This window comes from Chaetura pelagica, unplaced genomic scaffold, assembly GCF_000747805.2.
Source record: "Chaetura pelagica isolate M959 unplaced genomic scaffold, ChaPel_1.0 scaffold511, whole genome shotgun sequence".
Classification (NCBI taxonomy): domain Eukaryota; kingdom Metazoa; phylum Chordata; class Aves; order Apodiformes; family Apodidae; genus Chaetura; species Chaetura pelagica.
This window is the reverse complement of record NW_009952161.1, coordinates 170,125-185,518: the sequence shown is the minus strand read 5'-3', so window position 1 is coordinate 185,518 and position 15,394 is coordinate 170,125. Positions and strand designations below refer to the sequence as shown.

The following is a 15,394-nucleotide window of genomic DNA, read 5'->3' as shown; positions in this document are numbered from 1 at the left end:
CAAGGGACCACAAGGTAGCTTGCAAGTAAGCAGAAAGGCTTCTGGTTTTGCCCTTAGGTTGGCAGAGTCAACTGATCTCTATGTCAAAGGGCCTGCACCATCTTTCTTTTCATTAAGAAAAGTTAATCATCAGAATTACATGGTCAATTTTAAGAGACTGAAGACAATGTCCTATGTGCTTACAGTTATCTGGAAATATTACATGATCCTGGCCAGAACTCAGAATTTTCCATGTTAAAATAAGAAACTATAAAATGGGGATCAACTCATTATGGGTTTGGACAATACAATGAAACTTAATATAATGAGAAATATATTCACACATGCTGTATCTCAGGAAAAGAAAGCAATATAACAATGTAGTGTAATATTTAACAGACGTTGTCGCCTACTTTAGTTTTACAAGGTGGTGACTGAAGCAAATTATATTTAAAAGTAAATGGATACTAAACTTCAGTGATGTTTTGAGGAACAACAAAAACAAAACACAAAAGCATGCTATAAATGAAAGACATCTAATGAGTTCTCTGAACCAGAGCAGGATGAAGCACAAGGAAAAGTTCACAGAATACACAGGTTTCAGTGACGTTGTAGGAAATACCTCTTACCCTACTAACTTTTCCTCTCTGGAAAAAATAATACAGTAAGGTCTACCAAAAAAGCATTTACTACCTCCCATCAGCTATTTCACTTACATATTTGATTAAACACCTGAAAAGCAGGATAATCAATCTTCTAAATACATGCCTTTCAGATGTTACTATGATATGCTACTTCCAAAGTAAAAACTATCTTCTGGAATGTCATAAGCCAGTTGTGGTATATCCAGTGCTCTGTAATACAGACCGTGTCAAAGAGACCACACCGATGCATACTGACATTTATTAAGAGAGAACACATAGCATGTGCATCATATTCATATTAAGCTGGACAATCATATGTAAGTCTTGCAATTTGTTAATAACATCACCCAGTGAGAAGATCATGCTCCAACCTTGGAGAGAGCTTTGCTGCTACAAATACTCCTCCTTGACAGGGCATGTCAGAAATGTCATAGACAAAGTCTGTCCTCCTGGCATGGCATTGAGACCAAATAGCTATGAACACTCATGATACTGTTCAATCCAACCAACACATTAGCAAAACCAAGATTAAAAACAGTAAGTGGTACTGAACCACACAAACCCTTTGGGAAATAAACACTGAATATATTTATTCTCACCTCCATGCACCATCAAAGCCAGCATATGAAATGTGGTAAAAAATTAAATCAAATGATCCTCTAGTATATGTTTTGGAGCAGCTGTCTCCCCAGTGCCCTCTTCTCTTAGTTGGAAAATCATTAGCACACAAGCCAGAAGTCTTTACCTTGTTGGTGGAAGATGTTTTCTCCAGAGCTTTTGCATTTTCTGACTTGCTGTTCTTTTCTGAGGAATCTTTAGTTTCCACAGATGGTTTCCGGGGCTTTTCAAATATGTTGATCCCCAGAATTTGTGCTACTTTGTCAAGCTCAGACTGCTTCTTGTCAGCTGCATCAGATTCTTTATGCAGCTCTGAAATCTCCTTCATAATATTCTCTTGTAGTCTGTTCACCTCAACCAATAAGGGGTCTTTGTGTCCATCCTTCTCACGACGTTTTTTCCTCAACATCTCTCCTGAGCCAATCAAAGAAGCAGAAGAGTTGGAAATACAGCAGGAAAATTGTCTTAAGACCTATACCTACACCAGCAACATGTAAAATACTAATATAAAATATTACAGCTAAATCTTGACTGAAAATTGTAAAGATGGAACTGACTCTTGGATACAGCATCACTAAATCTGCATGATCCACCTCTATAAGCATTGCCTTAACACACTCCCCTAACAGAAGCACAATAATTCTCGAGAATCAATTTAATAATCACTATTTCCCTGTGTGACCAAGCACTTTCTAACCTAAAAGTACCATTTTTCAAAGGCAAGGGTAACTAGCATTTTATTGGACCAGCCAAAAGTTTAAAAAATAAACCATTAGCTTGGTCTAGAGAGGATTTTTCCCTCTCCAGATAAGATTCACAAAAAATTTGAAAAGCATGATGACATGTATTCAGTTACTATTTCTCAGTTCTTCTAAAGAAGCACTATAACACACAAAGTGCATTTTATTTAACTTACCAAGCTACCGAAGAAGATTTAAGAGCAACTGTTTGATCCAGTGTAACAGCCAAATTTTTATTTAATAATTTAAATATAGTAATTAGGTCACTGCTTTCTCAAGACCTCTACATTGCCTGAAGTATGAAAATATTAGTTTTAAACTACAGTTTATTATTATTATGGTCTTCACTTCTCCTAGCAGGTACTAGAACCAGTGACACACTCCAGTGGAAAATAAAAAGCAGGGGGTGGAGGGATGCATTGTACCTTGCTGTTTACGAAGCCTGTCCAGTTCAGTCTTGAGATAGTAAAGCTTTTTCTGCCGTGCTTCTCGTTCATTCTTCAGTTTTTCTCTCTCTTCTATGACCTAAACAGATTGGAAGGGGACTGGATTTTCTCCTCTTCCCAACACAAGTTAATTAATCAGTCTTGCAAGGATAAACAGCAAGACCTTGGTTTGCCAGTCACAGAACACTGCTGACTATTCTCAAAATGTTCTTGAGTATTTTAACACAACAAATATACCTTTTCCGCTGCAGGTAACTGTATCATGCGCTCGCACTTCAATCCTACATGAAGGCCATTTTTTTCTTTTGTGCAGTGTATTCCCCAAAACTGCTTTCCTTGTTGCCCCGTCTCCCAGGACACTCAGGCTTAGCTATCTTCTACGGGGGTGAGCAAGATCAATGCTAAATGGCTCTTCAAAACTCATGCAGTATTTCTATAGCTAGCATGTTTCATCAGTGACAAAAGACTTTACAGCCCCTGACCTTGCCTCCTGCTTTGACTCAGGCCAATTTTAGCTATTATTCAGGCTTCTGCTTCAATCTGATCATAACTGTAGCACCAAATATATTTTGCAGGCATAACTGTCTGAAATTAAACACCCGGATGAAGTTTGTTTCTTGGTCAGTAAGATAAACTGGCATGAGGAGCTCACAATCTGCTTTTTGCTGGTTTTCATTGATTCTCACAAAAGGAAACCAAACAGTATGCTAAAATGTAACTTGCAGAGTTACTTGCATTTCCTTCCTAGCTTCATTTTCCAGGAGAGAAATCCCAGTTTTTTTACCTTCAGAATACTCTTAAAGCTTCTGACTATTTCTTAAAAAAAAAACAACTGACCTAAAGCCTTGTGCTTCCTAAAGAATCACTACTACCATGGCAATGTAAGTATTGGCAGGATCCCTAGTTCTTGCCTGGAGTAAGTCCTGGAAGGAGTTCTACCAACGTTAGGCCATGTCTTACAAACCACAAGTTTTTTATCATCTAAGCACCATTCTCTCATTCTGAGTTTTCTGCCAGCATAGGGGCACCAAGTGTAGTGTTTAAGTTTTTATATTTCAACCATCCCAGCAAAAAAACAGTGGACTGAGCCCAAGCCAAAGAAGTCTGTAGCCCTAAAAGTTCTGCTAAGATGCATAGGTGAGCTACCAGGCTATGTCATGGCCAGAGAAAACCATACACCTTCAACCAACAGAGCTCTTCCAGAACTGCCAAGCTTCATTAACAACAAAACCCCTACTGTATCAGCTGAAGAAATTGCTATTCCTGCAAGCAGTGAAAGTTCACTTATCTGCTGGTGTAGCCATTTATGTAAGTACTCCTCTTATGTCACTTCAAACAAAAAGGAGAGAGGTTATCACAGACTGAAAATTTAAAGTGACTTCTTTTGAGCGTTTCTTGGATTCAGTGGTCCATCTTTCCATGGCCTGATTTGTTCTAAGGAGTGTGATATAAGTGAGTAGGCAAAAAGCTTCCAGCCTCTGCCATGTGCTGCTCTTCTACTAGCAGATCTTCCAAGACAATATATTATTAGAACAGCTATACTGGAAGAATGTCTCTAATGCAGATACAGATACATAGACGAAAAATTACATACGAGCCAGCAACTTGCACTTGCAGCTCAGAAAGCAAATTGTATCCTGGGGTGCACAAAAACCATGGCCAGCAGGTCAAGGGAGGTGATTCTCCCCTATACTCCATTTTTCTGTCCCTACCTGGAGTACTGCATTTGCCCCCAGGGCCCCCAGAAGAAGAAAGACAATGACCTGTTGGAGCCATGAAAATTATTAGAGGTCTGGGACACCTCCCCTGTGAAGAGAGGCTGGAGAGAGTTTGGGTTGTTCAGCCTGGAAAGACCTTATTGTGGCCTTTTTATATATTAAGGGGGACTATAAGAAAGTTGAAGAGAGACTTTTTACCAACTCCTGTAGTGACAGGACAAGGGGCAACAGTAAGAAAGAAATCTGTTATGATGTGGGTGGTGAGACACTGGAATAGGCTGCCCAGAGAAGCTGTAGATGCCCCATACTTGGCAGTGCTCAAGTCCAGGTTGGATGGGGCTTTGAGCAACCACATCTACCAGAAGGTGGCTCTGCTCACAGTGAGTGGGAGCTAGATGATCATTAAATGTCCCTTCCAACCCAAACCACTCTATGGTTCTGCACCCTTATTTTAACAACAAAGATTGAGTGGACACCAGTTTGAAAACCCAAACATATTTAAGGAATCTTCTAGTCCTTTGTCAGTTATGTAACTGCAGTTTCCTATTTTAGAATATGTTCCTCCCCACTCCTCCCTAATTATCAAACAAATCAAGGTAACTAGAAGAGGAAAACATGAACATCCATAACATAAACTGGTGTCAGACGCACCAAGTAAGGAGTAGTTTCCGTTAAGTTCTTTTGATGTTGTGATTCTTATAATAGATAATGAATACAAATATAAAGGGAAAATTGTATGCAACTGTGAATCCTTTAGTATTTAAGACTGTCTAACATAGGTATAACCATGGTATTATTGTACCATGTTCAGATGGAGCCTTCTGTGTCTCAGCTTGTGCCCACTGCCTCTTGTCTTGCCACTGAACACAACTGAAAAAAGCCCAGCTCCATCTTTGTTATACAGTCCCTCCAGGTATTTATATATCTAGATATCTTCAAGTATTTAAATATTTAAAATTTCAGTGAAATAAAGCCAAGCCATGGCCACCATGTGTAATATTCTGGCTGGCCCCAAAAACTTCAACTTCATGCTTGATTTCAGCTGTTCAGACATAACCTACATGTATGTATCTTGGGGGGATTTTAAATGCATTTTTTTTAATTGTCACAGAGTGATACAGACAAATTATTTAAAAATTTTAACAAAAGCAAATTTAGTCCAACTGCATTATACTGGAAACATCCATAGAAAAAAAAAAAAGGCACACCTGAAGAACAAAAGCTTTTATCCCAGCAGTCAAGCAGTTCAACACATTTTGATGTACTAGAATAGATAACATACCTTCTGCTTTTGAGCTGCCCGATTTTTTTCATCTGACATCTTTTCTGTGGTATTTTTGAGTGGGTGTGAAGGCAGACGAAGGGGTGCCTTGGGATGAGCAGGAGTGGTAGGGACATGAACAAGTACAGAAGCATCTCTTTTTAAGTCAGGGACATCTTTTCCCATAGATACTGTCTCAATCACCCGGAGGTTGGGACGTGTGGGGTTTGCTGACATGGCCATAGTAATAAGGCCATGAGCTTCTGGCAGTGTAGGATTAGGCTGCTGTGCAGGGGGGTACATGGTCCAGCCAGGGGCTGCATATGCCATATAGTGCCCATATGCATCATACCCTGGAGGAGCCATTGTAGGAGGTGGATAGTTTGGGGGCATTTGAGTGGCAGCGAACTGGGAGTAGTTGGGAATTCGGTATTGCGAAACTGAAGTAGGTGTAGGCGGCAAACTAGCAGGAGCTGGTGGAACTGAGGGGATAAGAGTGACAGAAGGAATAGGCTGTTCTGGTACACGTGGAGGTATCTCCTGTCCCACTGGCTTGTTCTTAATATATTCTGATTTCTGAAGCAAGGATGGATCTTTAGAGTGCTGGAAAGAACCTGGAGGTGATGTTGAGCGCTGCTGGCCCGACTCAGGAGAACGAGTATCACTCCGGCTACGACGCAAGTCCCAAGGGTCCAGTCTGCGAGGATCCGAAGAGCGACGATCAGGAGAACGAGATGCCAACTTTTTGCCATGAAGGCGTTCCTGCGTACGAACTGCCAGTTTCCCAATTTCAGCAACACCAATGTCAAGTCCAATGGTTTTGAGTAAGTCATGGATTTTCGCATACTCAGCATTAGACTCTTCTAAAGGATCCACCTTGACAGGTGGAGCAGGAGAAGGAGGTGGGCTCACTTTCTGACTTACTATCTCATTGCCACAACTCACTGGGGGCTTCTGAATGGGGAGAGTTTCAGTTTTGTTATCTTCATCCTCATCACCATAAAGAAATTTCTCTTCATCCTCAATGTCAGGAAAACTACGCCTCCGCTTCTCCTGAGCACTGACAGAATCAGCCATCATGCCCAGAATTCGGGAGAAACCACTGCCATCCTGACTGGCCCTCTCATGAGGTAGCAAGAAGTCAGTATGGCGATCAGCAGGCTCTGCCTTGAGTTCTACCTTTTCCTTATGACTTAAGAAGCTTCCAAACTTCTCTTCAGACATAAAAGTGTCTTTGGGAGCTCCAGAAAGCGAGCTCCACTCATATAAACCATCACGCAAGTCCTTGTTTGCAGACTCCACAACAGAGTCTTTGTTAAACCGTTTGAGAAAGTTCTCCACTTCAGAAGCAAAAGGAGCTGTGTTGTTGCTCTGGGGCAAAGATGAATTACTAGAAAGAAGAGGAAGATCCTTGCTGGGAGCCGGACTGCTTGAAAAGCCCTCAGGCTGAAAAAGAGAGAAGTCACTATTTTTACTACAGCACCTTCTGAGGGGACTATGCATCTCACAGAACAAACAAAGGAATATATTAATTTCTCCTTGAGTTCACAGCTGAAGAGTTAGAAAAGACAATTCATAGTTGAAAGAGAACACAGAAAATTTCAAAACAAGTTGCCTAATAAGTCTGAAACGTCATATCCAGCAGTGAATGCTTATCTCAGAGAATACGCAAAAATCACAATTATATTTCATTAATTGTTGGCATGCATAAGAACTGAAACTTTCAAATTGAAGCTCCATAATGTAAATTTGGCTACACTTTGAGTTTAATCACAGACAAACAGGACTTCAACACATTAAGACAGGTAAAAACAAGGTTATTCACTGAGGTTATTCAGATATGCATGATTAAAGCCATGTTAAATAGGATTTCCATTAACAGGTATAAAATGGGATCCTCAGTATTGAAGAACTTCCTGAGATAAACATGTCACTGTCAAACCAACACTGATCAGCACAACTGGGAGATCAAAAGTGATGTGCTAAAACATGAGAAAAGTCAACTTATCACAGTGGTTGCAATTGCTTATCTTTCCAATGCTCTAGTTTTGAGACTAAATTGGTATAGCTTGAGTACAAATTAAGTAGGGTTGACTCCAGCCTACAATCCAAAGGGAAATAAATAAGGAAACTCATAGATATTTTGAGCCAGAAGTATTAAGGGTGCATTAGGCAGTTCTCTAAGTCTATACAGAAAGAAGAAAGAGGTACTGTGACTGGCAGAGAGCTTCAATCAATGTCCTGACTGCCTGTGGTACAAAAAGATCCAGCTTTTCTATAAGAGCTCTCAGCATCCTGGGCTGAATTTCAACACAAACTTTTATTCTGCCTTTGATTTTTATATATATATATGATTCTGGATTAGATGCCTTCACTGTTTAAAGTTTCCAATGTAATCCTAGCTTGTAGAGGCCTGCAAAAAGATACCTGTTCTCTCAAAGAAAGGAAAATGTAAAGATTTGGCTCTTCTTTTTTGGAAAACAAACTAACATTCCGTATCATTAAGTCACTGTTTTGGAAAGTACAAACATCTAGACAGTTGGAGAGAGATCAAACCTGAATAGGAGACTCTACTTCCATCTCCACTCGTTTCTTCAAAATAGACTTTTTGGGCATGGATGGGATTTCCTCAGGCCTATATGTATACCGAGGCTCAGAAGTCTGCAGTGTGTTAGTCAAGCCAGGGATCACATAACCACTGCCTGAAACATCATGATTCAAGTTTCTACTACGCTCTTCTTCTTCTCTTTTCCTCCTTGCACGGTCAAGTTCTTGGAATTCTTCATTCAGGTATGATGGACTTGGGCTTCTACTGCGGCTGTGGCTTCGTCTGCGATAGTTTCGTGTTCCTAGTGAGAAACCTTGGTGCTCTCCACTCACGCCATGCACCTTCTCATCCTTTTCATACCGTGGACGCTTTATTTCTCGTCCCCTCTCTTCTGGCCTCAACGGGTAAGAGGATTTCCTGAGTTTGTCACCATCTCTGTCAGATCCACGAGGCAGCTCTTCTCGACGACCATAATGCGGACTGTAGTCTGAACGATGGAGGAAAACATCTCGGTTGCGGTAGTCTTCATCATGTCTCATGATAAAGGGACTTGATGGTTGATCTTCATGTGAAGGGTATCTCTCAAGGCCTCGGGGACATGAGAGGCCTCTAGTGAATATTGGACCATCAGCCATATCATCCCTGTGTAAGAGACATATAGAATAAACGTAAGTACTTGAGTCAGAGTAAACACAATCTTCCTTCTATTCAAGAGTAAGAAATTTCCACATCAGTTCCAGAATAGCATCTCCATCACTAATCAGAAACAACATTTTATGTCCTTAAAGGGCAAAGGAGAGGGAAAGACTTATTTTTAATGGTGACTTATTTTTAATGGTACTATACATGCCTCCTAGGAAGTCAGCAGCAAACACAGTGACATGAACAATTCAATTCATACTGAAGGAGAGCCTTGAAAAATTGATAGGATGGATTTATTTCTGTGAAGGAGAAAGACTACACGTTTTTAAAAAAAAATTACTATCATATTTCAGGTCACAAACTTTTTCCTCATCTCTCTCAGCCAGATGCCAAGGTCGCATTTCATATGAATTATTCAAGGTATAATTAAGTTTCACACTGCCAAATGCAATCAGATCCTCCTTTTCTCTTCAGCTGTGGACAAGGTCCACAAATTCCAGAGCATCACTTTCTGTTGCAACAGATCTGTAGGCAGGAATGTCACTAATGAGAAGAACTACTATACCCAAAAAAGCATCATTTTTTATAAAGTATCTATGAACCAGGGATAGTACACATAATGTATCATTCCTTAGTGCCAGCCTCTGCATTATTACATAAAGCGGATGTGCAGTTGAAAAACACCAGAATAGCTACATCTCTTGGAGTATATTATTTCGGACTGATTCCTATAGACACCTACAATTAGGAGTACCATTTTAATTAAGGCCTTTTCCCTCACTACTAAAAACTCTTCTGCGACCGCTCTTTAGGTCAGGCAGAAACAAACCTAACCAGCTGCTGTTTCCACTCACATATATTTTAAAAAATTTATCAAGATCCTAAACTAATGGGAAGCAAATGCACTCCTTAAGTGAAATCAGTGGAATATAAAACCTAGAGAAACGTCTTGCACCCAAGTGATCAAGATACCAACTTGAGATAAACTACATACAATTGCCTGAATCCTCAAAAATCAATCCCACCTGTCAGAAAAGTTCCTCCATACATCTGAGAAGGGACAAACAGAGTGATGCTAGATAACATAATTTTAAAAATTTGCAGATAAATTGCATCTCCAGTTTTAAAGTCACCAGACTGAAGAATAAGAAACAGAAACAGACAAGGTCTTTTTCTTCAGTATGTTCATAGTTTACACATCCATATTTAGGAACAAAACCAACAAAAAACCTTCACTGTATCTCTAAGCAGCAGCACTGCAAAGCATTTAATATATTATTAGATGCTTCAGCAGTTCACAGTACCCACAGTACTAGATGGTAACTTTCTAGTTTCCAGCAAATTATGCACATCCACCCTCTCCAAAAAGCCTCCAAATATGTAAAAAATAGCTAAAATTAAATTAAATTAATTAAATTTCATAGATAAATGTTCCTGTTCACAGCCTACACAAGGGTATGTCTATTCCTAGTGTCACCTTTTCCAACAGCCTGCTAAACCCAAACATTGAATTAACACAACTGGTGGAGTAACAGATGTATTTCACCATACATCTCCAGCTGATTTATGTGCAAATAATTTGCAAGTATGCTTGCCAGGTGTTATCTACAATTCAAATGCTCTGATTGCAGTGACAAAGCAAAAGGGGTATCTAATCATACTTCTAAAAGAAAGGAACAGCAAATGTACTATACTTATGTCCTGGTTTGAGCCAGGATGAAGCCAATTTTTCTTTTTACTGATTTTTTTTTTTCCCTTCAGTAAGCTTTCTTGTAACTAGCAACAGTGTGTTCTGCTAGGCTGATAAGACAGTGGAATGTTTTTCTAACTACTGAGGCTTCAAGGCTGCACCTGCACTCTGCCGGCTCAGACACTATGGGGAGATCTGTGACCCCCCCCAGGAGGCTGAGTTAGATGGACAGCAAAATTGGCCAAAGATATTCCATTCCATATATCTACGTAAACTCAGAGGAAGGTCAGAGATCACAGAAGACAACTTCCTTCCTTCTTTTTCTCCCCTTCTCTTCCGTCCATGGCCGGTGTCCAGGGAGGACTCTGTTCATCCATCACCGTCGATCCTCAGGCTTGATCTCTCGTGACCCCCATAACTCTCTGCTTTCTCCAGCAGCAGCTCTGGGATTCCTCGGGACTCTTCCCAGCTCAGGGAAGTGCTGTGGGAGTTGCTGGGGGTGGGGGGAGGCGAGAGGCTTTTGCTCATAACTGAATATATCTGTATATAATTGTATATATTTTCTTGTATGATTCATTAGTGTTTTAATTAAAGCTGTGTAGTTTAGTTTTCAATCCAGCCAAGTCTCTCTCTTTTTCTCTCTCTCCTTCCCTACCTGGGTGGGAGGGGGAGGGGATCGAGAGCATTGTTGTCGGACCCAAGTCAAACGGTGATAACTTACAACTAGAAAGATATTCCAAATACACTCTGAACAGCTAAGATGCAGATTTAAAACCCAAAGATTAAATCCAGGTGTTAGGAAAAGGATTGCCTGCCTCACAGAAACTGTGACTCTTTGAAATATGTTTTCTGTAAATACAGTCCAACTGAGATATGTCCCTCTTAACTGGTTTGGGTATTTTTAGTTAGCAATGTGTGTTACAGGGTATTGCACTAACATATACAACATGGTACAACTGTGACTATCCCAACTCTTTCACCAACAGAAAATCTGTGAATTACTGGACTTTGCAGCTTCAGAGAAGCAGAACAGATCACAGACTATATAGATCTGATGCCTCAGAGAACTCTAACTTCTGCAAGGTAGGTTTACTTCTGCAAGGTAGGTTTACTTTTTTGGCACATTTGTTCACATATACAGAAACAAAAAATGGCATTCTGTTGTCAGCAACCAACAGGACTCCATCTTAACAGTCAGATAGGAATAGGAAGCCAGATGAGCTGCTTATATTCAAGCCAAATGTCACTCTTGCTGTTGTGCCAAAAAATGCTATTTCAGAGCGCAGCTTAGCAGAGACCAAGTCTCTGCAGTGATACGGTCAAATTTTTTGGGTTAGCCTAAGATGAAATGATTGGTGGGATGTTCTTTATAGCTCGGACCAGCTCAGGTAGCAGTAGAATGTCTTAAAAATGCTGACAGGGGGAGAGATGGAAGACAGAAAGAGGACTAAGCTATATTCTTCACTTTGACGGACTGAGGGGACCAAAAAAATACTCATCTGTTGAAGCAGAAGTCTGAAGTTACTGAAGTGACCTTGAAGTCACAAGCCAGCAGTATTCAGTAAGATTACTTAGATATGTGAAGGACACCAGCTGCCCTAGAAGCTCAGGGCAGGTTCTTACATGGACACACACCCTGAGAAATTCTCCTAGGGCATCCTGAACGTCCACTGCTGCAGAAGAATCCAAAAGCATCCCTAATTTACATCCTTTGGTATTTTACTTCCTTTATAGGCTAATGAACCTCTCTACCATCCCAAGGCCTTATAAATTACATAGAATAATTTGTTAAAGTGATTGCTTGAAATCTTTGAGTAGTCAGCCAAAAATAGCTGAGAATAACTAAATTCAGAATTATTTGCTCCAATTCAAAATTTGAAGAGACATCTTCACAAAACACTATTTTTTGCCTTCTTTTTTTTCTTAAATGAGAATGAGAACATACCACATGCCAAACGAGACTGTGATATGCCCAGTATTAAATCCAATGATGATTCACAGTAACAGCTACTTTAAAGCCCTGTGACGTTGTGCAGCCAGCACAAACAGACTGGACAAAAAAAACAACCAATCTCCACTACAAATATATAGAAAGTCACTTATACACTGAGGATTGCAAGGTCCCACTTTCTCTTACTCTCATTCTGATTCATCTATCACTTTCATACCTTCTCAGGAGTGTATTCTGACCATTTTTTTTACATGTATGGGTCCTGTAACAGCTATAAAGTGAAAGTTCTTCATCATCTTCACTCTTATGTTTAAATGAACTCCATTGTACCTGATGCTACTACTTCCAACCACGCATCATAATGACAAAACAGGTTAAATATTAAGACTTCACTGGAGAAAAGTAAGCAATGGGACAAGCACACCCCCCCATCATGGATGAAATGCTTTGACATTATTATGATTTATCAGCAATTCAAAATTTATTAATGGTGTGAGGCAGATCAAAAGGTTGAGTTTTAGCAGCACTTCATGATTAATCAATTTAAAGATTAACAAGTGATTCAGTAGAATATATTATAATCCAAGCCCTGGCAGACAGTCTTTGAAGAGGTTATAACTGAAAAGTGTCCACCTCAGGGGAGATTCTGGTCCCAGCCTGCTGCGATTCAGGAGAGCTCAAAGGGTCTTTCTTGGAATCACTACTTATAGGGTCTGAGATAATTGACTTTTGCCAGGTACTTTTTCATTTCAGCCCAACTTGAATTACTAAATATTCCAGTACTTTCTGCCAGTTGCACAGGCCCGGAACTTGCTAGATTTTGAAGTTCTGGTATCCAAGTACAGCTGTACTAGGCTGTCAGGAGGTGACTGCCACTTCTGTTCACGGTTGATGAGGGAACAGGTACCAGGTGCACCAAGGGGGTGTCTTAATGCTCTGGTCCCCTGTTTAGGATCAAGATACAGATGCACTAGATTGTCAGGAGGCAAGAGACTGTCATTATTGTCCCCAAAGAGTAGGGGAAGCAGGAGCCAGATACATTAAGGGGATGATGCCTTTATGCTTTGGTACACTGCCTTTCACAATCCATACCTGCCTTATCCTAGGTTGGTGTGTGGCCCAGGGAATGGGAATCGCACCAAGTACCGAGTGGTTGTATCACCACACCCCCCCACGCCTGCATGTTCTTAATTTGTCAGAGCAGTGCCAGTTCTCCTACATACCATTTCCTGCCTCTTCCAACCACAGTACTCTCCCTGGGCATATGCACTCATTTCATTCAGAAGCCTGCAGACTGCACAGGGGATTTACAAATCGAACACTGATCCTGTGAGAACTGAGGTAAAAGCATAAAAGTGACAGTAACAAGAACTAAACTTTCATTTGGTTTTCCACACCTGCTGAAACTTAACTTTACACTTGAGAAAGACAGGAAATTCATGCCTCAGAGAAACTTCCCTTTTTTTTTTTCCTTTGTTTTTTTTTTCTTTTTTTTTTTCAGACAGTTGGGGATATTTGCATAAAAAAATGAAGTTACAGTGCTTTTTCCTGTGCTAAATTATTATCTGTGACCTGAAACTGCAATTCTCTGCTCTGGGGCACAAACTACGCCACCTTTAACTTTGCAGTTCAAGAAAAATAAAAATATTTTATTGGGATTGAGTCTTCTGACTTTACTTCTCTTTTCACATTACACCTGTTCTCCTACTGAAGGAAAAGATTTCCAAACAGTGTCTACTAATATTTATACTTCACTCTACACAGCAGTATTTTTTAACATAAAAGACGTCTCTTCATTAACTATGTTTCTCTCCAATTAGAGTCAAGGAACCTTAAGAATTCCAACACATATTTTATCATGCATGAGACCATCAGACTACGTTCACCTCTCTTCTGCAGGGCTTTTAAAGTCAAAAGAATAAACTATCTTCAAACTACACTTGACCTTTCTTTTGGACTGTTCTAAAAAATCAGATTATTCCTCTCATAAATGAGAAAGCTGAAGCTTTACGCTATCCATAAGCAACTTTCTTTTGAGTCAGGACTAGGTAGGTTCATAAGAAACAGAAGAATGTGGCTGAAGCTGTGAAATGTCAAATGAAGCAGCTCCCTCCTGCAATACACTCTGGGCACTTTTAGTTTATATGCATTTCTGAGGCAGCTGAAAAAAATCAGAGACGAAATACTTGTTTAGAGTTACTATGAACACAGGCAGCAATTTTTGTTCTGGAATCTCCTGCACCACAACTTGCTGAAGGCTGGGGGAGTATTCCAGGGAAGCATCACTACATGCTTGCCCTCTTACCCGCATTCCTTAGGTATTCACTGGGTTAATTAAATGTTTGGTCTCACACAGTACAGCCATTCCCACGTTCTTGCTGTTTCACACACTTGAATCCCCATCTGTGGAGGACCATACCTGTCACTCAGGTTATCAATTGGTGAGCCCAGTCTATCAGGCAGCCTCCTTCGCTCTGGTGTGCCAATGCAATACCGGTCATTACCAACCGTAATCCGCAAACTCTGTTCCAGTGAAGACTCAGAGCGGAGACTCGGTGAACGTCTCTGTAAATTGAAGAAAGAGTGCAAGCCCATCAATCAGGGAATTTTAATCTCAGCTACAGAAAGGCAAGTGACTCTGCTCTGCTTAACATGTAACACTTGGGGTGGATGGATCAATTAAAAAAAAAAAATCAGACTAGGTAAACAGTTGTTCCAAATATTTCAATTGTCTTTAAGTTACTAGAGAAAGGGGAGGGTACTGACTGAATTTCATTTCTCATCCCAGCTGTCAATAACATGCTCTATATTTACATATCTAGAAGGGAAATTTTAATCTCAAAAACACATTTCATAAAGCACCATTGTGGAAGGTGGAAAAACAGAGAGAAGTTCAATAAGTTCCAGACTTGCTGCTGTCCTCCTTTCTTTGTAAAGGAGAAGCAGCTAAGTAAACACTGCATTAAAAACAGTGCCAGGAATTTCTTAATCAAAGTTTCTGGATTTCTGGCCCTTTCCAGCTTTAGTAATGACATGAAGCAAAGTGTAAACCAGTGTAAACAAAGATTCCCCTAGCAGTGATGTTTTTCACCATTTTCCTCACCTCTGCTTTCAGCAGGTAAGTGCAGTGTATTACTAAAACTGCCAGTGACTAGAG

The 15,394-nt window shown here is 40.2% G+C and overlaps 1 protein-coding gene across 1 annotated transcript in view; it reads right to left on the bottom strand.

Annotated features, from left to right (window-relative positions):
- Positions 1-14,796, bottom strand: part of ZNF318 (zinc finger protein 318) — a 22,561-nt gene extending 7,765 nt beyond the window's left edge. The window contains exons 1-5 of the mRNA XM_010007246.1: positions 14,657-14,796; positions 7,963-8,596; positions 5,428-6,852; positions 2,407-2,506; positions 1,369-1,655 (exon numbers count right to left, since the gene is read on the bottom strand). Coding sequence (XP_010005548.1) covers positions 1,369-1,655; positions 2,407-2,506; positions 5,428-6,852; positions 7,963-8,589 — 2,439 coding nt within the window. The 5' untranslated portion in view covers positions 8,590-8,596; positions 14,657-14,796. The remainder of the gene's footprint in view (positions 1-1,368; positions 1,656-2,406; positions 2,507-5,427; positions 6,853-7,962; positions 8,597-14,656) is intronic.
- Between the last annotated feature and the right edge of the window lie 598 nt (positions 14,797-15,394).